General features: G+C 39.6%; 1 protein-coding gene across 10 annotated transcripts in view; it reads right to left on the reverse strand.

Moving 5' to 3' along the window:
* LOC131681552 (uncharacterized) overlaps nucleotides 1-23,659 on the reverse strand; it is an 81,723-nt gene that overhangs the window by 25,050 nt on the left and 33,014 nt on the right. For all 10 annotated transcript variants that reach the window (XM_058962475.1, XM_058962446.1, XM_058962393.1 and 7 more), the window contains one exon: nucleotides 7,528-8,273. In XM_058962475.1, the coding sequence (XP_058818458.1) occupies nucleotides 7,528-8,273 (746 nt within the window). The remainder of the gene's footprint in view (nucleotides 1-7,527; nucleotides 8,274-23,659) is intronic.

Genomic DNA, 23,659 nt, shown 5'->3' on the forward strand with positions numbered 1-23,659 from the left:
ACATTATTAATGGCTCAATACGTGTGTTTGAACGGGCAAATCTATATCTAATAATAATATTTTCATGATTCAGATCTATGATTCAAATCAATACTATTAGACTGAAAATAACATTCAAAGATGTTGATACCTATTTAAGCGCAATCCAATCAGTGTATGCCGAGTTATCAGAGAAATAGTGACATCGTGACTGATGAGATAAATAAGTGCGCGTTTACCCTAGTTGTTTGGCATAACCTGATCAGGACTCCTGGATGGGCACCCCACCATGTTTCGGTTATTGTACTTAGCAAGTTGATCCTTTGTTGGCATTTCTGTTTCAAATAACTAATTTGACATCCCCAGGTAACTTACGAGGCGACGAATGACCAGAGTTTTCTCCATGGAGAGCTCGATACCCAGCTGAAGAGCTCAAGCAGTTCAGTAACAGAGATCACCTCGTAATCTGCAAGTAACAGATTAGCGTGGGTGAACTGGCAAGACGTTAATCAATACCATTCACATATAGGTTGTGAAAAATAGAGCTTATACATGACCCCTGGGGAAGGCCCATATAGCTAACTCGCATAGCTGTTAAATCGCAATTCGAAAAAACGCGTGCTTTTCGGACAACTTATTGAGCAAAAAATGGTTTAAAGTAGGTAAATGACTATGGTAGTACAGCTTCTTCGAGAGAACATCATAGGCCATTTAAATTTCGGTTAAGAAAATGGGAAGGTGATCGTTCGTCCATTTACCTTTGCGAAAACCAAATTGTGTATCTTACAACAAACCATTTGTTTCATGGATTTGTTGATATTTCCGTGAAAATAAATGTTTATTTTCACCGAGAAAAATCAACAAATCCACGAAATAAATTTGTTGCGGTGACCACAAAATCTTATATTAATAAGCCATTTGCTTCGACTCGATTGTCAAGGTGGAACAATTTTCTCGAACAACTTCCGGATACAGGGCAGTATAGCAATCGGCCAATACGAGTTGTGATCGGCAGCCAGTGCTGGAATGCATCTCAGAGCGAATAAAGAGAAGTATAAAAATGCTCTTTGCACTTTTCATGCGAACCACCGCTCTTCTCTTTTATAATATAAATCTTCACTTCGATATGAGTGCATTCTACTCCGTGGCTCCGCGCATAAAAGAGTAGACACAAAGAGGCTCTTTTGTGTGGTAACCAAAAAACATGTTAAAAGCGTTCCTCCGATCAAGCTTTATTTGACTTGTAGTTTGGTTTGCCTGCCTCCCTGTTTGCCAGTGAGGGGAGGCACAAAAAAGTGGCTCTTCTAGGTTACTCTTTGTGCTAAATGGTACATCTCTTGGTGTACAGCTCTTCTGTTTTTGGGCTACGCTATTTTTCATCTGTGTATTTCGATCTTTGTGCACATTGTGTGAGCAAATAACAAGCCTGGTGGCAGCTAATTTTCCTGGTTTTGGATGGTGATGACAGTCCAATCATGTGAGGTAATCGTACCCGCTAGAAACTTCTTAAATAAATTAAACAAGCGTCTTTTGGCAGTATTCTTCAACAAGTTGAACTATATTTTGTTTGGTCCTGAGGCTTTATTGTTGCATTTTAAGAAAGTAAGTGAGAACACCACCATCGAAAACGGTGTTTCGTTGAGCAGTCGCGGAGCGGTAGTTATTCTGTTTCGTATCTGAATTCGGACGGTTTAAATATTTAATGCTTTCCTTAGTACTGTCTCGGTTTAACATACCTAGGGCGGTACACCAAAAAGTGTGCTCATCGGTATTTCTCTCGTTAACCTGCCAACGAATTGGCGCCTATAATCGCGTTTTTTGACTCGCATCAGGCTTTTCATGTTCGACTCTAACGACATGTGTTTTCTAAATATGCTTGGCATCCCAACATCTAAAAGTTCTTTATGCGAAGAACTTTTTCGGTCACACCTCTGAGCAGTCTATGTCCAACCAGGGGTCCGCGGGCATTCGTGCCCAATACTCGTTTAGTCTAAGCCTGAAGCGTAAAACTCTGCGACGTATACCAGCCAACAGCAGGCAAATGTTGAGTTAGGTCGTAGACAGAGTGATCGCGAGGAACTGAGCTGGCGCTAACACTGACATTTGGAAGCAAGATTCGAAAAACCTGCTTGCAGCAAATCAAAGGAATGATGTCATAATGAAAACCGAGCAGATCTTTATTGTGACAGAATTCAGTTGCTTGCACTCCAGTATTTTAACTGGCTGAGTTCTTGAAATGACCTACTCCATCTATCAGTAGATCCCCACAAGTGAGACTCGTTTCTGCAGCGACACAATTTACCTCTACGTCACGAGCTGGGATATACACTCAATAATCCGACGTAAAAAGACCAATCGGATTTGCTTACTTCATGCAAATAACTACAGCGCACAAGCGCCATTCCTTACGGATACCTGTCAGCGCCGAATAAGATGACACCAGGCCTCGAGAAATATTAATAATGTTTAGCGACTGCCTAAAACTGGTGATTGGAACCATTTTGAAATTCAATAGTGCTACCAGAGGTATGAAATCACAAATTCAGTTGCCTAATTCTGTTTACCGAAACCAGCCTTCATTGATTCACTTCCAAACTGACTCACGCAGAATCAAATGCTGTCAGCGCAGGAAAAATCAATTTTTTTCACCAACCAACAATTCATTTGTTATATGTAGATAACTTGAAACCAGAAGATGGCATATTTTACATTATTGAACTTACGTGTACTGCAGTTATGTCTGGTGTATTTTTGCGCGACTGTTAGGAAGAATCAGTTTGCAAATGAAGTTGAAGTTGAACCGAAAATAACTGAATGAATGGACTGCAGTAAACGAATGAATGACAAGGCAAACAACCGAAACGTACCCTACAACGCGGCTGGCATGAATTGTAATATTTTAGGCTCACTCGGGGATGTCAATAAAACACTAAAACAAATTATGGAGTTCATTGGTCTGACGAAGCCGGAAATTGGTGATTGGAGCCCTTTTATTACCAAGATAGCGGCTTTTGGTTACCGTAAAGTACTACAATATACTACAAGGTAGGGTTGGTAAGAAGATGATGAAAATTGATGATTAACGATTGAAGCGAAAATTGATAACAATGTGTATTTTCGAAATAAGCTTGACGAATAAATGTCACATGCCGATTTTCAGAACCATTTTCAAATTGTGGTTGGTTACAATAATGAGTTAAGATTTTCTCGCAATTTATCATGTGATTAGTTGTTTTTATTGGTTTACCACAAACGTTGACAATTATTAATGCTCCATCTTTCAGTTCATACCCAAACAACCATTTGAATTTAAAATAACAGTTTATGGTCACATCAATTTCAATAAATCGAACCCTTTCAATTCTTTATTAAAAACAAATTGATCGAATTCATTAGGCTAACCAAACAAAGTAAAAAAGCTGATAAAATTGACTTTAAAGAAAATGGAGGGCAGACTGTATATGAACTACTTAGAGCAACACTAACTAAAACTCACCCTTCTTCAAGTCCATTCAGAAAATAGCAATATTGATTCATTTATGGAGATTTTTGCTAATACTCATATTGATTGCATTATATGGTTTTTTGCTAAAGCGGAAGTCGCCATATTGGATTACAAAATGGCGTCAAGCAACGATTTCTAGTATGTACTCGTCAAGCTCATTTTGATAATATCCATATTACTGCAGGGCGGGTCACAAGGAGTCTCAAAAACCTGTCTTTTCCTATATCACATTCAAAAGGATTTAGCATATATATGCAAAAACCGTGGTCTTTGCGAAATTCGTGCGAAAAGTCCCAAAATCTTTTGAATTAAATAAAATTAGAAAATCCGCGGTTATTCAACAATCCACTCAATCTCGTGAAAAATTCACGTAAAACCCACGTTACATCCACTCAAAAAATCTGGGTGTATTTGACCGGAGCCGTCAAAAAGTTTTTTAGCGTGTAAATATGAGCAAACTATCCGGTAATATCATATGGAAATATAAGTAAAACCCCCTTTATACTGGAAAATTAGATCGCCCCAAGGATCTTCTCTACAGAAAACAAATGCAAAGAAGATTGTCTGATTCTGCCATGAATTGTATTTGAAAATTCTCTTTCGAATTTGAACGAGATTAAAACTAATTTTCATTTAGTTATTTAAGTACAATGGAAACGTCAGTTTAGATGTAATATATGTTTTCGCTTTTCTCACTTTTCATTTAAATCATTTTTTACCATTCTGAGCATGATGGTCACAATATCTAATGTCATTCTCTAGTATATTGTGGTATACGATTCGTAGAGCCATCGGCAAAGATTGCCGAATGAATGTCTAGTTAATGTATTTTCTTCTTTTTTCTTTCTTTTTCGGCGACACTCAAAAGAGCACGGTAATATGCACGCAAAATACAATACAAATGCCCACGCGATAAAAAGAACGCACACACAAACAAACAAACGCTCGAGACTTTCGCGATAATGCGGTCTCAAACGCGATCATTTACACAATTCGTCGCCCACGATCTCGTAATCCTGTAAACGTCCTTGCGATTATGACAACGTGCTAGCGCTTACATATTTATGAACGTCATATTTACAACGTCTCAGCATACATACGCCCGTTCTCGCGCGATCATGAAACATACTTGTCCAGCAGCTCTCACTTTACAACAAACTTATGTACACATAAAAAAAGTAAAAATAAAAATTTTTCACTCTTAGCAAAAAACAACCAACGCATACTCTTAGTTCGAAAATTGAACTTTTATTTTGATTACTATGCTTCGTTAGCTTAAAAGGAAAACTTTTATTTTGATTATTATTCTTGATTAATTTAAAAGTTTTACTTTCAGCCCAATAGTAGGCGTTGGTTAGCAAAGAGCGGAACACTCTTACTTTTACCAATATTTTCTGTGTGTACACTAGACAACTAGTCTCAGGGCGCCATAGTTGTAGACCTCAATGAGATGGACAGCTCACTTTCTTTCTCGATTTGAACCGCACACTCAAAATTAAACATCACAATTACAGTTTGCCTTCAAAAGCCCACGCGAGTATGTTAATGGCTACATGGTAATATAAACGAATTGAAACCCTTGAAGTTATAAATTCGCTAGTATACACGTGATACAAGCGCCCACTTGATCAAACACGTTAACATAGAAACGCTCGTGTCCTTCGTGATAATACAAATCTGGTTACGCAATGCGATCATGTAATCGTGATCATCTGCGCACACCAATGCTCGCATACATAGAAACGCCACGGTGATCAAGTCTTTATGTTAGCACTAACGAATTTATTATTGTGATTATACCAATGCCAGTTCCTCGAATCGGCCATGCCCGGAAGCCTCTACCTTTGACCCTTAAAAAATAAACATATATACACTAGAAATCTTAGGCGCCATGGCCGGATACTCTAGTGATATGGGGGAACTGATTCCTTTCCTAGATCTGAATCATAAACTCAAATTCGCGGTTTGTGCGAACATTCAACGCGAATATGCAAGTGGTTTCACGGGTATAAAAAACAAAGGTAAAGATTACAGATAAAGATTAACCCCGTTAACAAACAAACGCTCTAGCCCTGCGCGATAATACAGCCCTGGTCAAAAGACTCGAATATGCAATTCCGATCATCCACGCATATTACGCGTGCGATCTGGCAAATATAAAAACGCCCTTATGATCAAGTGAACGTTTTAACACCTATAATTTAGGGTAAGAGGGTATAATACGCCCCACCGGGACAAAACACCCCGCTTCTATTCCAAGGCCTCCTGTATTATCTGAAGCGTAAAAATGACTGATAACAGTATCATTTCATGAAATAACGTACTAAGTTAGTTTCTAAAAAGCCATTTCGATGCAAGTTTCCACTTTTTTCTATAAGCATATCAACGAATTAGAAAGTGTTGGATTTGAGCAATTTATTAGAATAATCAAGTTCCTATTTTAGTTTTTGAAATGACATTTTTAGCACAATTGCAAGGTAACTACCTATTTAGGCAGTTTTGTATTTTAAATAACAGTATTTTTTTTAGGTAAATGGAGGTTTTACATATTGTGTGACCTTTTTACAGTATAATTAAAATTTCACTAATTGGACCGAATTCGATCATTGATTGCTGTGGGGTATACAATCATTTTTTGTAGGACATAGTACACTGTAACTGGGGTATTTTGCCCTGGTTGAAATAAAAAACTGTAATTTGAGCATCTTTGAAAAATACTTGTATTAGGATGTTTTTGATAGAAATTGAAACGGGAACTGTTGTCTAACTAATATAGCAATGAATATAAAAGTCAATGTTTGTATGTATGTGATTTATGGACTCCCAGACGGCTTTACCGATTGCCGTCAAAATTTGTACGTAGTAACCATTTGTAATGGACCGTGTTTGTGTGCTATTGGTTTTTCTGCCCGCCAGAAGGCGCTTCGGAACAAATTGTGTTTTCCTTCTATTTCGTTGAAAGTCGCAGCAACGCGCGATGGGTATTAGCTAGTATAGCAAAAAATTAGAGTAGTTGATGCGGAGTTCATAACGTCCAACGTTGAAACATACCTATTTTTGTTCAAAGGGGGTACGTATTAAACCCCTTTTACTCTACGTCCAGGAGCCGCTAGGTCCGTTCTATCATTTGTGCCGTATACTCGAAATTAAGCATCAGAGTATTGGTCCTCGTGTCCGGGTCAAGAACCCTCGCAATATGCAAATGATAACACGGTTATACAATCGAATGTATTACACGCGAGATTACACGACATACAAACGCCCACGCGGTCAAGCACGTTAACATACTATCGCTCGAGCTCTTCACGATCATTCTCGCAGACCTAGGCTTGCAATCTCGCAAACATGAAAACGCCCCGGTAATTGAATGAGCATTTTGGTTTGCGGTCTCAAGCGCGAACCTAGAAACGAACGTGTTCGCACGGCCATGAATCGGTCCCGTCCGGAAGTCTCTACCATTGGTCCTAGCAGCCTAGGTACAAGCCTACAGTTGACCCAATCTAATAAAACTAGAAAAAAATGATAGTCTCTTGTAGCATCTGAACCGTTAACTGAAAATTAAGTATCAGATTCACGGTTCGCGCGATCATTCAAGAATTCACACTAATAGTATGAAATCTAATTTATACACACCAAGTTACATGCGCGCTAGCACACGCGACCGAAAACGTTAACTTTTTTTAGCAAATTTAAGACTAAGAGAAACGAAATTGAATAGCGGATAGATATTCATGAGCGAATCAGTTATAAACTTAGAACGCTTACGAATAACAATGCTAAAAGTCTTCAAACTAGTAATGAAATACGTGCCATCAGTCGTTTTTAGATTTTGGATTGACACTCCACTTGAGATTTTTCAATTCCAAAAAACGCCATCCAACCTTCACTAGCCAACGTTTTTACGGTCCGCTGGCTAAGTTTCTATTCAACGCAGTGTCTACTCAAACCCCACCGCTAGTCTCATTAGTGAAAAGCGATTCAAAAACACGCCACTATAATGTTTTTGCAATCTGCAAGTCGTGAAAGCGCTCATACACACTTACCAGACTCTCGACGTCATCTCCACTCTCGTTGTAGTCGCTAAACTTCTCGAATGCCTTTTCCACATCCTCGGTGGTGGGGCACTTGAAAAACTCCTCCAGCACTTTTCGCGTTTCGGAAAACTCATACAGATAGTCGAACGTAGACGAGGCAGTGATGGGTGTGGTGAATGAGCCCGCTCCCAGCGTAGGATTATCGTCAGCCGTGGTGCAGGTTAGTCCCAGCATCGGTTTAATATCTGGCGTAGACCGTTTGGTGGGCACATCTGCCGTATGTTCCACCTCCTTATTACCACCGTAGTCACTCTCCAGCCGTATCACGTTCAGTTTGTTTATCTCGGAACCTGAAGTTGCGGCCACCGAGGGCACACTACTGGCCACGTCTATTGCGCTTGCACGGATGGCGGCCCGTTTGGCATCGAACTCACTTAGGAATGCATTGGCGTCGAAAGTCACCGAACTGGTGAGCCCGGAACTGACCTGCTCAAGCAACGTTGGTGACCGCGTCGGGTGATACTGGTGAGCGGTGCTATTGGTATTACTCATTGACGTGGAAGTTGTTTCCGCACTTGTAGTACTGCTTGTGTTATTGTTTGCTGCCGGCGGTATCACTCGCTGCGGGAAGCCTGGCCGTGGCGGTGTTAGTAGCGATGGGGAAGTCAAGTTGAGCTTGAAATTCGACGAGATGTAGTACGACGGGCTGTCCTCGTTCAGGCTCAAACCGAAGCGACGCGGGGATCCTTCGTACTCTGTGAGGGGGGAGAGGGGAGAAAATATATTGCAACATTAGTTCAGCGTGTGGTCTTGCTATATTATACTGTGTCACATTTGCTAGCGGACTGTATTATTTCAATGTAACAATAGTGTGTATGCAATGGGGAAGTAGCTTCTGTTACACAACTCACTTATTTCCCCTCGATTTAGTGGAATGACATTCGTTTTCGCAATCGCGAATATATTGTCTTGCGGTTAGGATAGGGTTTCTCTGACGGAGTAATTCACAGACTCCGGAATGAAGGTGACGCATGGTATTTTATTTGTTCGACAAAGAACCATGCGTTTGCAGCATGATAAAGCAGATGTAAAATTTCCAAAATTGCATGAAAAATTTCTAATAATATTAGACCCTACTTCGTTATGCTTAGTCATTAAAAATGAGTGTTAATTCGATTATTTTTCTTTAGCTCTGCCACCGCACTCGCCTAATGCATTTGTAGTACATTAGCCTAGCACCAACAAATTCCGAGGCTTCCAGATGTCGATTCTAAATCAGAAACCCTAGCTGCTCTTAGGCCCTACTCGATTCGGAATGGTAACTGCTTGAGAGGATAGGTATCAAATTTCCTCTGACTCTACCAAACATCATTTTACCCGACCGAACCGGTGGGAATGAGAAATGATATCAAAATCCAATTTATAAGGCGAGGGCAAACAATGTATCTTATTCGCATTCCGTATTCCTTCTGCGGCGAGGCGTAAGAGCCCGTCCGAATGAAACGAATGGGGAACGTGTGTTTGCTAGGGTGGCTCAATATCTGAATCAAGTGACTCTGCTATTAGTGTGTGCACGTGCACATATTTTTTTAAGCAAGCTTTAATACGAACATCGACTGAATTTTTACAGAAATGTGATATCTTCATAGTTGTGTGGCATTGGAATCAGGCGAACCCAGTGTACCGGTGAGTCGCACTAGTGCCTATGCCGGAAACAGCTGCAGAACAGTTAGAATATTGCTACGAGCTCCGAATGGGATTACGCTTCGCCATTCACAGAAATTTGACGCGATCAGCCAGCTGATGGGTTTGAAGAGGAGTGAAACGCTTTGCGTAGAAATAGTTATATGTTGTGGTATAAAGTAGATTTGTGCCAAATTATGTACCCGGAAGCCTTTTGATAACATTGCATTTCATTTCATTTCATTCGCGGAACGTCACTGAATACTGGCTCCTTTTTCCCGAGCTTATTCATGACCTGAAATACCGTACTATCCTTTAAAAATACCATATACATCCTAAGTAAGTAAGTAAGTAAGATTTTATTATTTATTTACATGTTACAATTTACTCTCGCTACAACAATGGATATTCTAGAGTTCAAAGCATTTATGCGCTAACCGAATATGACAACCCTTGACAGTGCTGGAAACTGCGAGGTGTTCAAAACTACATGTTTAAAAGGTATCGAAAAGGAGTAGAAAAATATCCATTAAATGTTCGAACGAAGAGAATGTTGAAATTTGCACTAAATCTTCTTTTTTAGCAAGCGATTTGTTGATGTTGTTCAACGTCTATTGTCTTGATCTGGCGTCCTGCAACTATTATCAGTTCTATAACATCATGCTAACACATTTTTTTGATATATTCTATCTAAATGAAATAATTTTCAAGGCTGGCTTTGGCCTGGCAGATCAGAGCCCCAGCCAGGAAGAATTCTTGGTGATCAATGGGATCAAAAAATATATTTCAATGATCTAATCAATCAAAGGAAACCGCCCAGAATTTAATTTATTAAAGAAAGTATCCACAAATTAAGAGAAAATCACTTAACACTGATTACTAAAATCTTCTAATCTACATAAAATTTGTTAAATGTATCATTGATGACAACAAAAAAACAAGAAACTATAAATATGAATAAGCTCAATCTGCATCGCTTACTTCCGACACATAGAAGGGAATGCATCGCACTTACTTCCTCTTTGTTGAAGAGTAAGTAAGACCAATTTTCTATGATGATTTCGGCGACACTGTCAAAGTCAATTCGTTATTTTGCTAAACAAATATAATGACACTAATCTGTTCGGTAATTGATTTGTTTTTGAATAAAAGAAATTTGCTCTATTTTTTCTACAACTACCATAAATATTGGAAGGTGTTCGACTACTTGAACAGTGCCGTAATAACTATTTGATTACGGTTTTGTTTTATCACTATTTGGGAAAAGTTTCAATTAATGCATCAAAGCCCTACAGATAACGACGACGTAAGGGTCTTTTGAAGATGATAGAATCAGAGCGCAATTCCGAAAGCACTTGAATGGAGTGTATAGAAAATATAGAAGAGGTACTATTGAGTCTATTTCAATTTATTGATTCTTTTTTCTCTCTTTTTCTCTGTGATTTTTGATCATCTCTCTCATTTTATTCCATAACGAACAAAAAAAACGAAAGACTGAAAATATACTAAAAACATGAAATCGGAACAGTAATCCCAACTTAATGACTTATAGACTAGTTACAACATTTTAGTCGCTCTCCGTGATTGTCTACTGATGTCTGTTCGCTGATGCTTCACGTTCTTTTCAACCGTTGTTTTACAACTTTTTGGTTTGTTTACTTTTTCATGTTTTTCTTGCTTATTGTTCGATTGTCACGGTTTTCCAGACTAACAGTATTTTGAGTACGGAATGTATTCCCCGCATTAAAACGAAATTGAACGTCAATAGAGATCCTGTTGCATTAAAATGACGCGAAAACAAAAACTGTCTTTTTGGCTATATTGTTATCTTCAAATTGAAATGTGTTTTGCCAAGCACACTTGAGTAAGATACCTGGTGTTTATACTAAGCATACAGTGCACTAACCTATTACAGAAATTCATTTTGCGTACAGTATAACTAACTTTTTCTGGCCAATATTCAGCATACTATTCAAGTTTTGTTAAACATGGCAATCACTAGCGATAAAGTACTCATTTTTGGAGGGTTTTTGTGGTCAGTTTTCTATAAAACTTCTACTTTTTATTATATAATTCGTTTATTCGATTCGATGTTATGCGTTAGCTAAACGGAGCCGTGGGTATTTTATATACTTCCATGATCTGAACAAAAAAAATGATAAAACATAAAGGGATGTCCAACAGATCTCGTGCGAGCAACTAGCGATTGCGCGTGGAGACCTGTTTACTAGTCTGGGAAATATTTTTCCTAACCAACAGCGTCTTGGTGGTCGCTCATTTGTATCATCGTGGATGCTGCCATGTTCATGTACGCGAACATTTAATTTCATCCTTGTTCCATACCCTTACGGGTCACAAGTGTGGACTTGTGGCTGTTACTTTTGTGATTTTTGACTCAATTTTTTCTGTCAATATTACCTGAATAGCAGCCACAAATAAGGCATTTGTTTGTGGTTCAGGCAATGGTGTAATGATACTATCGCATTATGTTTTGTACGTGCAGGGTCAGAAAGGAAGAAATGAGTCGTTCCACCTAGATTACCACCACAATAACACCATTCAATATACGGGGAATTACTCGCTAGATGTGTCCAAGGATACAAAATGTCTACCTTTTCTGTGGATGTAATTTTTCTGCCTACATTCTCATTTCTCTTTCCACGCTGCTGTCTTTCGCTATTGCAGGACGCCCAGCGCTGTGCGGCAGTCTGTAAGCAAAGCAGTAACATGACAAAAAATACTGCCCCCAGTACAGCCATCAGACGCGAGCGGTACAGCTTCTCTTTCCTTATTTTACACTTTTTAATATTCTTAATCTAATCAATATTTTCAATCACAAACGACGTCAGTTTATGCTGTTCGTTTACGCCACGACCGGCATCAACGCTTTCGTGTGCGGGCCTCTCCCTTTGACTACGCAGAGAAAAGTGTACAAAGCGAGAGAACAAACATTACTACGCCACACTCTCACCGAGCAGTCGGAGTACAGCAGCAAAACAAAAATGTATTCTACTGCTCTACGGGAAAATGTACTCGGTGTGGCTACCGTTCTGGCAAGAGCTGTAGTGATGCGTCGCTGTAGCGGGCTGTACTGCTTGTTGCAAAAAATAAATATACCGAAAAAAATGTAGTTTACCGGTACCTTTGGCATCCCTGGATGTGTCCTTTATAATGAATTCCATTTCTTCTAAATGTTACATGAATCTTTTGATGGCCACGGTACAAGTAAGTTGTAGCCGAACATTCATTTTCTCATCCTTCGTATACACGAGGATTAACCAGCTGTTACAAGTTATTATTCAAAATGACTGGTTTCGTCTGGACTTATTAGTTGAACGGTATCAGCACTGAATGCCTGAAATGGTAGAAATCGATAAAGGCGACATTCGTAAGCATAATCTCAATTTTCACCTTCACCAAATATTTCACATCACCAATGGCTTATGCATCCTATGCGAAAAGGCCGGAAGTCAATAGCCTCCGTATTTGGCTGGAGCACCACCTCTTGCTTCTGCGACTCACTCATCTCAACAGATCACCAAAGCAAGAATGAAAGTAACAGCTTCTTGTGTTCTTCCGACGAGTCGCACAATATGAAAGGAACTATTTTTGTCACACTCAGCATGCTGAGTGGATATCGTGACCGGTGTCTTTGGTGGTTCGAAATAGCAAGCTTCGCCAACATTGTCTTATTATATTATTCAAACCAAACCAAACAAATTTGTGAAGTCACCAAAAACATGTTTTTTTCCTAAATTTATTTCTGAAAATTTTGGGGGGGGGGGGGGGTTTAAGCCTTCTAGCCCACCCCCTCTGGCTACGAGCCTGGATTTGAAAGTCATATGAGATCCTTGTTCAAGTGTGAGGTATCTTGAGGTTTCATTGGTTGAGCAATATTCTCGATAACCCTAACAATATGGGTATTTTTGGAGAGGTTTTGACAAATAGATGATGAAAATGGTAGCTTAGGCGCTATCTTGAAATCCAAGATTTTGACTTTCAGTTGAACGAAATTGTGTATAACTCTAACGACAACAAAAAAAATTTGAAATAGACCTGACGAGTAGATGACGGAAATCGATGAGTGACGTTATTTTGAAGGCCAAGATAGGTCCTTCCGGTTGAGCCATATTTTCTATAATTGTCATTACTTATTTCCATATCTTTATCTACTCTATTATTATCCCATTCCGAAAATGCCGATTTTATTGATGTTATAGTGAATTATAGTTATAGCGGAAGTCTCCATCCTTAATTTTAAAATGGCTTCATACATCGATTTCCGTCATCTACACGTCAACTCTGTTAAAAAACCCATATTTTTGAGGCCCAAACCGGAAGTCGCCATCTTTGATTTTAAAATTGTTTTAGACATCGATTTCCGTCTTCTACCCGTCAACCCCATTGCGAAAATACTTATATTGTTGAGGTTATAGAGAATTTATTTAAACCGGAAGTCGCCATCTTGGATTTCAAAGTGGCTTCAGACATAATTTTTGTCATGCACTCGTTTACCCCATTTCGAAAACACCCAAATTTAAAATACTAATACTAGAATACCTAAGAATATGTTATATTGTGTAACAAATTGATTTGTTTCATCTCAATAAACAAAACTACCTTACTGTATACCCGTTATGAATTTGGCACTCTAGCGGACGGTAGCTGAACTAGAATATGGAAAGCTCGATTATGGCAACTCTTACACAAAAAAGCCTACTTGTCTGCGTAAAATTATTCTCACTTACGCTAATCGCGGGAAAAGGGGAACAAATGAAAATCCGAACAAATGGAAATGATCAAAAGGGAACAAAAGGGATTTTTGCAAAAGCCAATCAGAAAAAAACACATGATATCGCCAAAGTGTACGCACGAACAGATTCCCGATAAGCTCGTCACTTTGGTGAAGACCGTTCTGGAGATAAGTTGCATTTGACTAAAAATTTAAAGTTCGCGTTGCCTGTGCAGATTTTGCGGCAAAAGTACTGTGTGCCTTTAATTTAAAATTTAAAAAGTTCTTAATAGTTTTTCCCACTAATTTTAGATTTTAGGTGCGAAAATTCGTTTAATTGATTGACCCTCCCCAAGGTTTAGGGGTTTGACGGTATTGCAAACATCATCAAGCATCAATTGCTTTAAGATGGGTATTGCATTACGCCTCCGCAGTGGTGCATCGAGGAAACCGAGAAGGCTTATGCTCCTTTTTTATGTTATATGTTTCTTCATACTCTGCACCTGCGCATACCAACGCTAAACCACTGATCTATGCGCGGTGTCGTGGCCGACTGGCGGATCGACGTAGATTGACTTTTGCTGTGTGCCATGTTTGCAAATATTGTTCTATTGGTGGTATTCGTGGACGGGACTCACGGAGGGAGTCATTGTGTGTCCATTTATCGGTCGACTTCGTCATCATGCATATACTAATTAAATTAATTTAATAAATAAATTAATTTAATAAAGTAGAATAAGTAGAAACCTATTAGTTGTAGCTTTGTGATAATCGTAGTTTTTCGTACTAGTGTACAACTGTTATGTGCTAGTCGTTGACGGCGCCGGTGGTTGAGTGGTAAGCGTGACCGCCACTCACTCCAGTTGGCCTGGGTTACGTTCTACGTTCGGGCCTGGTCGGCGCCGGTATTGATCAATAAACACTTTAGGATTTCCAGGAGTTGCACATTGAAAGATGTTTCGCTACTCCCAAGCATAATTATCTACTTATTCTCTGTGCAACTTCAGCTAGTCCAGATTGATAACGGAGTAGCAGCCAGGGGTGGTCGCACAAGCTCAAGCTCAAGCTAGTGTACAACTGTTATGTGCTAGTCGTATGTCTATGTATTCGTCTGAGTATTTGTGACAGTTGGGTGAGGGAATGGATGCAGAACTGACGTATATGATAGAATAGTGGCTAATACTTCTGGTAATCAATCTTGAGCATTTGGTTCTATTCATTCGGAAAAATTGGGTTGGATAAATTAGGGTAAAATAAATTTACCGACGCACGCGAGACATCCATTCCCGGCCAACATAGCGTGATGAAAGTCTAACAGCATGCAATTGTCGTAAATGATAAATATACAACATTTGCTGCATTTAGACGAGTTTGATTGCAAGTTACATATGTTTTTCTATTCTGCTTCATTAGTCTGTTTCTTTTGTACATCTATTAGTTTGCTTTTTCATTATTTATGTATACCAAAATAGTATCGTTCAATTTATACACTTCTAGTCAAGCTCTTTGCGTCTTTTTTCTTTATTCGGCATGTTATGATTCCTTTTATTAGTATATCTCTACTATACGCTATCTATACTCATATAGGTACAAACGCTCGTATCCTTCGCGATAACACAAACCTGGCCACAAACGTGACCATGCAATTGCAATAATCCACATATACTTACGCCCGCGATTTCGCCTACATGAAAACACCCCGGTAGTTAAGTGAACGTGGCAACTTTAAACTTCCAAACGCGGTCTCAAACATTAACCCACCACTGGCGCTATCATGAAACGGTCACGTCTGAAAGTTTTACCAGTCTGGATTAATGCCTTCAGTTGAACCAATCAAAAAAGTGACGCTCCTATTCACTAAATAACACGTTCCATGGTGACATGACCTGGAACTCAAGTTTCCCCATAGGGAAACGGACTACCATCTGTACCATACACTAAAAATCATCCATCAGATTCACGGTCCGCGCGCGATCAAACAAAAATACACACTACGTCATGATAAAATCGAAGTTATACACGCGAAGTCACGTGACAAACACGATAATATACAAATGCTTGAGCCCTTCGCGATCATCCCCGGCATCTACACCCGCGATCTAGTAAACATGATGGCAACCCAATGATAAAGTGAATAGTCTCAGCTCCTATAAATTTCCAAACGCGGTCTCACGCGTAAACCTAAAAACTCCCGCACTCGCACGATCATGAATCGGTCAATTCCGGATGTTTCCATCCTTGATATCAGCAGACTAGGTCCATGGCTTCAATTGGATCAATTGAAAAAAGAAAGCTCTCATATCCACTGGACACCACGTTACATGGCGGCATGACCGATGACTCTAGTGATATGGGGTAACTTACTCCCTGTCAGAATGTGAATTGTACACCAAAAACTAACTATCAGAATGAAGGTCCGCGTGACCATCCAAGACCGCAAGCGTATATAGCAGATGCCACACGGCAACAAAATCCAGTTTTGTACACGTGAAATCACATGCACGCGAGCACAGGTGACAAACACGTTAACATACGAACGCTTAAGCCCTTTGCGATTAACAACGCACACCTAAGTTCGCGATCACGCAAACTTAATAACACCCCGGTAATATAGGAGAACGTTTTAGCACTCACGAAGTTTCAAACGCTGTCTCAAACACGAACCTATAAAGTCCGTTTTCGCGCGCTCATGAATCGGTCACGTCCGGAAACCAGTATTAGACTCGCGGTCCGCGCACGATTATCCAAGAACACACGCGAATATGCGAAAGGCACACGGTTATAAAATAGAATGGATACACGCGAAGTTACATACACGTTAGCACACGCGACATACAAACGCACACGCGATCGAACACGTTAACGTACAAATGCTCCAGCTCTTCGCGATGATACACGCGATCGCGAGTCCCTACGCCCGCACATACCTGTACAATGAATATCACATTCAGAATCACGGCCCGCTACAATTGGCCTAATGCAGAGTTTTAGTGGCAATCCGATCAAAATGAAATAACAAGTTATTTATTATTATAGTTATTATAACAGAATGCAATTTTCGTACCATGTTTTGTTATAAATTAGGTCTCGTTAGTAGTTAAAATAACAAAAAATATAACAAGTAACAACGTGAAAAATAATTTTGAAATCTTTTTGTTTTGTATATCTGATCGGGAAGAGTAGTGAATAATTCGTGACTAAAGACACCATAAACGGTGAGATTTACAAAACTGAGTGCCTCCGAAAACGACTCAGAAAACTTATAGAAATTATCTTAGTGACAGGACTAAGCTAGCGCCGGATTGACGCTAGCTCCAAAAACGGACACACTAATTGTGTTCTTGATCAAACCTCTAGTGATGTCCCGTAAGAAAATGAGTTCTTTTATAAACTGATGAGAACAAGTGAAATCGAAACATTTGGTTTGGCTTAGCAAACCAATACAAGATGCAGTACGCTATATTTCTCATCAGTGGAGAAAAATTTGGGTAAAAACTATGTTTTCTCCACTAAGAAGAAAATTGTTTTAAACCACTATCGAGTTCCATACCTATTTTAGTTATAATTTTGTGCTCTTAACGCACAAATGTGGTTTTTATTTTACTGTTTCTTAGGAACGCGGCAAGGATGCTGGATGCTATTTAGTGCAATCCAACTACTGTGAGCCGAGTTACAATCGAAATAGTGCGACATCCTGATTAATGAGATTAATAAGGGCTCGTCTATCCTATTAGCCAAAATGGGAAAGTTGTCGCCTCGGTGATTTATTTATACGCGCCAATAACACGTAAGCATTATGTATAACGTTACTGGAACGTTACTATTTCAAATATATTTAAAAAGCACATTTTGTCGATAAAATACATTTTCATTAACTTTTCACTTGTTATTGCTTTTATCCAAAGCAACTACCACCCCAATTAATATTTATAGTTTCTGCCTCCAGAAAGCGGAAACTCATAAGCGAACTTGGCTCCATCTGTCATAAAACTCCTAAATTGTTTCCATTCCATTTTCCGCGGACGATAATGAAAAGCCTCCAAAAGCACACTTGAGCGCACTCGCGATATTTAAATTTTTGACAATTTTAATCTTGTCTATTTTCCTCACTATACTAAATTTTCTACGCAGACAAGTTCGCGCTTCGCCCAGAGTACCCCTGAGCAACACCACCGTGTCGGCAGCATGAATAAAAGGCCGCCAATTTGTCTGGATACTGAATAAATTATCATCGCGCACACAGCCAACCAGTTGAAAAACTGCGGAAAACGCTTCGTTCCTCACGTTACTTCTATTCCATCCGAGTAACAAAAAGGAAAAAGGGCAGGACTTGTTGGTCGAAAAAAAACACAGTACCGTGTGTACGATGTCACAAACCCTGGATGAAAGACAAAATACTGAAGAAAAAATCATCGACTAAGGGTTGGGACTCGCTTTAATCACTCGAAGCAGATACGGGAAACTGCGGAATAAAAAAAAAGAAACGAGAACATGAACCCGTAGTGGGCGGAAATGGAGAGTCATAAAATCGAATAAAAAGTAACACGAACGAGTTTGACTGTTCATTCCCTAATTGCTGACCCAGTTAAATAAGGCAGTACTATCGCGACACGGATTTGGCGCAGACGGGAGAAGCGACTATCTGCCGCACGCCAATCGACCGACCGACCGACGCATGGCTAGGATTTGTGACGCTTGGCGATTTGTTGAATGCGGCGGTGTGTGGTAATGGGTGAACTAGGAAAATATTCCGATTGGATACATTGACGTCAAGCTGGCATCGATAGGTGCGAATAGATACGTTCAAGTTAGCTTGAATCCCTGAAGGATTGTGACGAGTTTATGGATTCTTCTCTTCTCGGGTTATTTGAAGGTTAAATATTGATCTCGGAATTAGTAAACAAAAAACCCGATACGGTTCGTATTATTAGGGGAGATTGAGTACATTTATTCCACTTTTGTTTTTTATTTGAACTTGTGTTTACTAGGACTAAACAATATGACGAAAAACACTGATTTCCAAATATCCTAACCAGGTAAAGTAATGAGACTATTTTCGACATGTTTATATTATCACCTTATTCATTTGAAAGCGTTGGTTAGAGCAGTCATCGGCCATCTTTGTTCAACGCATTGATTCAAATGGTATGGCAGCAATTGGGACAGTCAATTCATGTTTTCGTTGCGCTTAAAACACGAGTATTTCTTGGTTTTCAGGGCATTTGTGTTATTATATTGGTTCTTATCAACGAAGCAAAGATATTGATGCAATTTTTTGCGGATTCGATTGTAGGTTGAGTAATTAATGAAATTAGTTATGGAGTTCATTAGAATCCGACACTAATTTAGAACACACGGGAATATGCGAATGGACACACGGTTATTAAATCGAATTTATACACGTTAAGTAACATACACGCTGGTACACGCGATCGAACACTTTAACGCACTCAAGCCCTTCGCGATGATACACGCGATCGTGAAGTCCCTACACGGAATGTCACATTCAAAATAACGGCCCGCTGCAGCGCTGCAATCGACCTTAAGCAGTGTTTTAGCGGGTGACATTTCCCGTCTCATCTGCAATTGTAGTGAGTGATTCTGACCTGGAGCACTTCCGAGACTCTACAGCTCTACAGCTGCAGTAGGACAACCCTCGAAAAAAGTCATAAGACTTCTTTGTTTTTGTAAGTAAATCTTGCCTAACCCAAAAGTTATAGCTGTTTAAAGACGATGTTGTTAGTAAACAACATAAACACGAATGGGGTCATCGTTGAAAACTTCACTTCAGTGTTATTGCACCCTTACACACAAAATTTAAATGCTGTATTTTTGAGGTATGCCTTAGAAATACTTAGAATATGTCTACATTTACTTGCCGGCCAGATACATTAAGTTCAAGTGTAAGGTACAACCCATTGTAGGCATATCTATTAAAAAATAGATATTTCTCTAGAGCAGGCAACATAAAGCGAGTCCTACTTATTTGCGTTGCCTTTTGTTTTTCGAAAGTGTGCATCTCGCAACTTTCTTTGTTCGACAGGATAAAAAGGAGGAACATTTCTGAATGAGGGCTATCAAATATAAAAAATGTTCAGTAGTGGGTAGGTGTGTGTGTGGTTGTGAATCCCACTATAGATAACGGCCGACATTCCGAGCTTGTAGCGAGCCTCCAATTATGCGAAATGCAATGTACTAATGAACGGTACAGCCGCAGCCGTCTGTAGTGGTGGTGTGATTTTAATATCATTGCGCCATAGAAGTCAGAGAGCCGAGCTCCTGTACTTTACAAAACTTTTCAAGATTTTAATCCTCGAAGCACCCCACCATTCATTTGACTACGGCATGAATGCTAAGTAGTGGTTGCGTTGTAACTATTTGAATATAGGGCGCATTTCTAGGGTAGTGCGATGTTTTTTCGGTTCCTTTCAAAATTTTGGATGCTGGTCGTAATTAAATATTCATTGTAGAATACTATTTGATTAGAGTACAAACATTTATTAGAACCAGATACGCTCGGTTGAGGCTACACAGCTATTTTTTTAAAAGCAGTAATTTGTGTAGTTTTGGCTTTTGAATCATTTGATTTTTTTCAAATCGGGTTATTTTATACATTTCCTCCGTTTCCATTTTTACCTGCGAAGGTTTGCGATCAAGCGCGTGAAGTACGTTTGTACCCCAGTGTAACGTTCTAGGGTTAATCAAACTACATGAACTTGAATCATCGGAATTGTATTTGTGCAGTGTCAATATCAATGGTTATTATTGAAATGTATGTTGACGTTTAGCTACTAGTTTGAACGAGTTTGGAAGCCAAACTATGATAACAAACATATCGAACAATATAAATCAAACAGTTCATCTTCGTGTTCTAGTTATTTTCCGTCGGCATATTACCGCTTCGAGGCCAAACACCGATGCCAGAGAGGTGACTCTCACTATCTCTTCTAGATATCGTCCATCAAAACTCCTGGACCGGGGACCAACGGCTTTACTTCCCTTCCGAAGGAAGGCGTGACCACAGTTTTTTCACCCCAGAAAAATCTCAACGGCCTCGGCCGGGGATGAACCCAGATCAACTGGGGTGAGTGGCGGTCACGCTTACCACTCAACCACCGGCGCCGTCAATCGAACAGTTGATTAACAATATTTCGAATCTAATGCGGCAGCTATGGAACGTTTGGACAGATCACTTGTGTTTGATGTGATTAGCCCAAATGTGCATCATTTACCCTATTTATGAGCACAATCTTTTCGAATGATGCTATTTGCATCGCGGTTCGGACGAAGATGCAGGTAATTACAACAGTCGAAAAGCGTTTACATTTTTCACAATATGTGACGCTGAATACAACTTGTAGCAGTCCATATTGAAGAGTTGTCTTACACAAAACAGAGAATAGCACACTTTGAAATGCTACAGGTTCCAAAGTAGCAGGGGTGCTATAATAGGCGAATTTCGCGCCAACTCAAACCCTCTCAGATTTTAATGAAACTTACTGCACATGAGAACTTTGTTACAAAAAGCCACTTTGCATGCTTTGCTTTTCCAAAAATGATCTAGACTGTCTTTTGAGAAGGGTCAAACTTTTTTTTACCAAATTTTTTTTCAAATGGCTATAGTCCAAAAATGACAAATCCTATAACAAATGTTGAAGGAGTGATTTTCTTAAAATTAGTCAAACTTTTGAGTAAAAATATTGAATATTTCTTCACACTTCACACCTACACTGAAAAATATCAATTTTGAAAAATTTAATGTCGATTTACATTAAAAACCCATCTTTGATTTGGATGAAATTTTGTTCCAAGATAGGTCATTATGTTCCCTACTTACCGTCGGAAATTCAAGTTGGGCACTTTCAAGGGAAAAATTTCATTGAAAAAAACTTTTCCTTGTCCAAACTGAATTTTTTTTCAGTGTATTTTTATCGAAAACTAAACCAATGATAGTCATAATCATCTCGGAATCCAATTTCCCAACTGCTAGTTGACTGATACATGAAACAAGTATCAGTAACGAATTTGGTATTCGTTTGACATATTACCTGTACCTAACCTGCATCAATACTCATTTTACCAAATAACAGTACTATAAAACTAAGGCCTTAAAGCAGTCTAGTAACAACAGTTGTGAAGAGCAGTTTTAGTAAAATTATCATTATGAGTTATTTGAAAACTGTCAGTATTTTAGAGCAAAACGATGGTTGTTTACTGCCCGACGTTTCGGCCTTGTGGTGTTGGCCTTTTTCAAGGGAAAATATAGGTCTATCGTTTTTTGTTAGAACAATCGTTATAGTAGTGCAGTAGTGACATCCATCTTTATCCAATGCAAACACAGCCTATATTTTGCATACAATATAAATTCATGCATGTAGAAATAGTTCATAGACACCGTATCGTCGGACAGCGACATTCTAACAAAAAAACGATAGAACTATATTTCCCTTGAAAAAGGCCAACACCACAAGGCCGAGACGTCGGGCAGTAAACAACCATCGTTTTGCTCTAAAAGACTGAGACAGTCGTTTTCAAATAACTCAAAATCTCATCATGCCAGTCGTTTGAACATAATTATCATATTGTATATTTCAAAGTTAAACAGTCTCAAGTGCTGTGCAAAGATAAACAATCCGAAGTGTAATCGTCATAATTTACGTCCGGGAGTCGCCATCTTGGATTTCAACATGGAATCAGACATAAATTTCTGGCACCTAATAGTCAAGATCATTCTAAATTCTAGACTGGGAACACTGGATTCTGCACTCTTCACGCTGGATTCTGGACACCGGGTTCTGACCTCCATATTCTGTGCTAGGGACTCTGACGCTAAACTCTGAAGGTCTGGACTCTGTCATCTGCACTCGGCACTCTGGATTCTGAACTCTTGGCTCCCCCTCGGGATTCTGGATTCTGGGTTCTGATCTCTGGACTATGGACACTGAACTTTAGACTCGAATTTCTGTACTATGCACTCAGGACTCTGAACCATGGGCTCTGGTATCTGGGGTCTTGTCTGGTCACTTTGCAATCTGAACTCTAGGCTCTGAACTTTAGGTTCTGCGCTCGGGTCTCTTGGATTCTGGACTGTAGGCTCTCTCCTCGGGACTCTCGACTCTGGATTCTGATCTCTGGTCTCTGTGCTCTGGACTCTGGGCTCTGAACTCGTGACACTGGACTCAGTATTTTGGGTTGAGGACTCTGGTCTCTGGACTCTGAACTCTGGTCTCAGGATTCTCGTCTCTGGACTCTGCGCTCTAGATTCTGGACTTTGAACTCTGGATGCTGCACTTTTCATGCTGCGTTCTGGACTCTGGACTCTCATCTCGAGATTCTTTGTTATGGACTCTGGGCTTTGTGCTCTTGCCTCAGTATTTTGGATTAAGTACATCAGGCTCTGGATTCTGGTCTCAGAGCTCTAGATTCTGGCCACAGTAATTTGGGTTGAAGATTCTAGACTCTGAACCCAGGATTCTCGACTCTGTTTTCAGCACTCTGAACTCTGGACTTTGTATTCTTAGACCTGGATTTTGATCTCTTGCCTCGAGATTTTCTGCTATGGGCTCTGGACTGTAGACTGTGGTATCTGAGTTACGGGCTCTGGGTCTTGATTCTCTGAGCTCTGGAATCTGGACTCTAAACTCTGGTCTCACTATTTTGGGTTAGCGGCTCTGGACTTTGGGCTCTGGATTATGTGCTGAGGACTCTTGGTTCTTATTTCGGGAT

This window comes from Topomyia yanbarensis, chromosome 1, assembly GCF_030247195.1.
Source record: "Topomyia yanbarensis strain Yona2022 chromosome 1, ASM3024719v1, whole genome shotgun sequence".
NCBI lineage: Eukaryota > Metazoa > Arthropoda > Insecta > Diptera > Culicidae > Topomyia > Topomyia yanbarensis.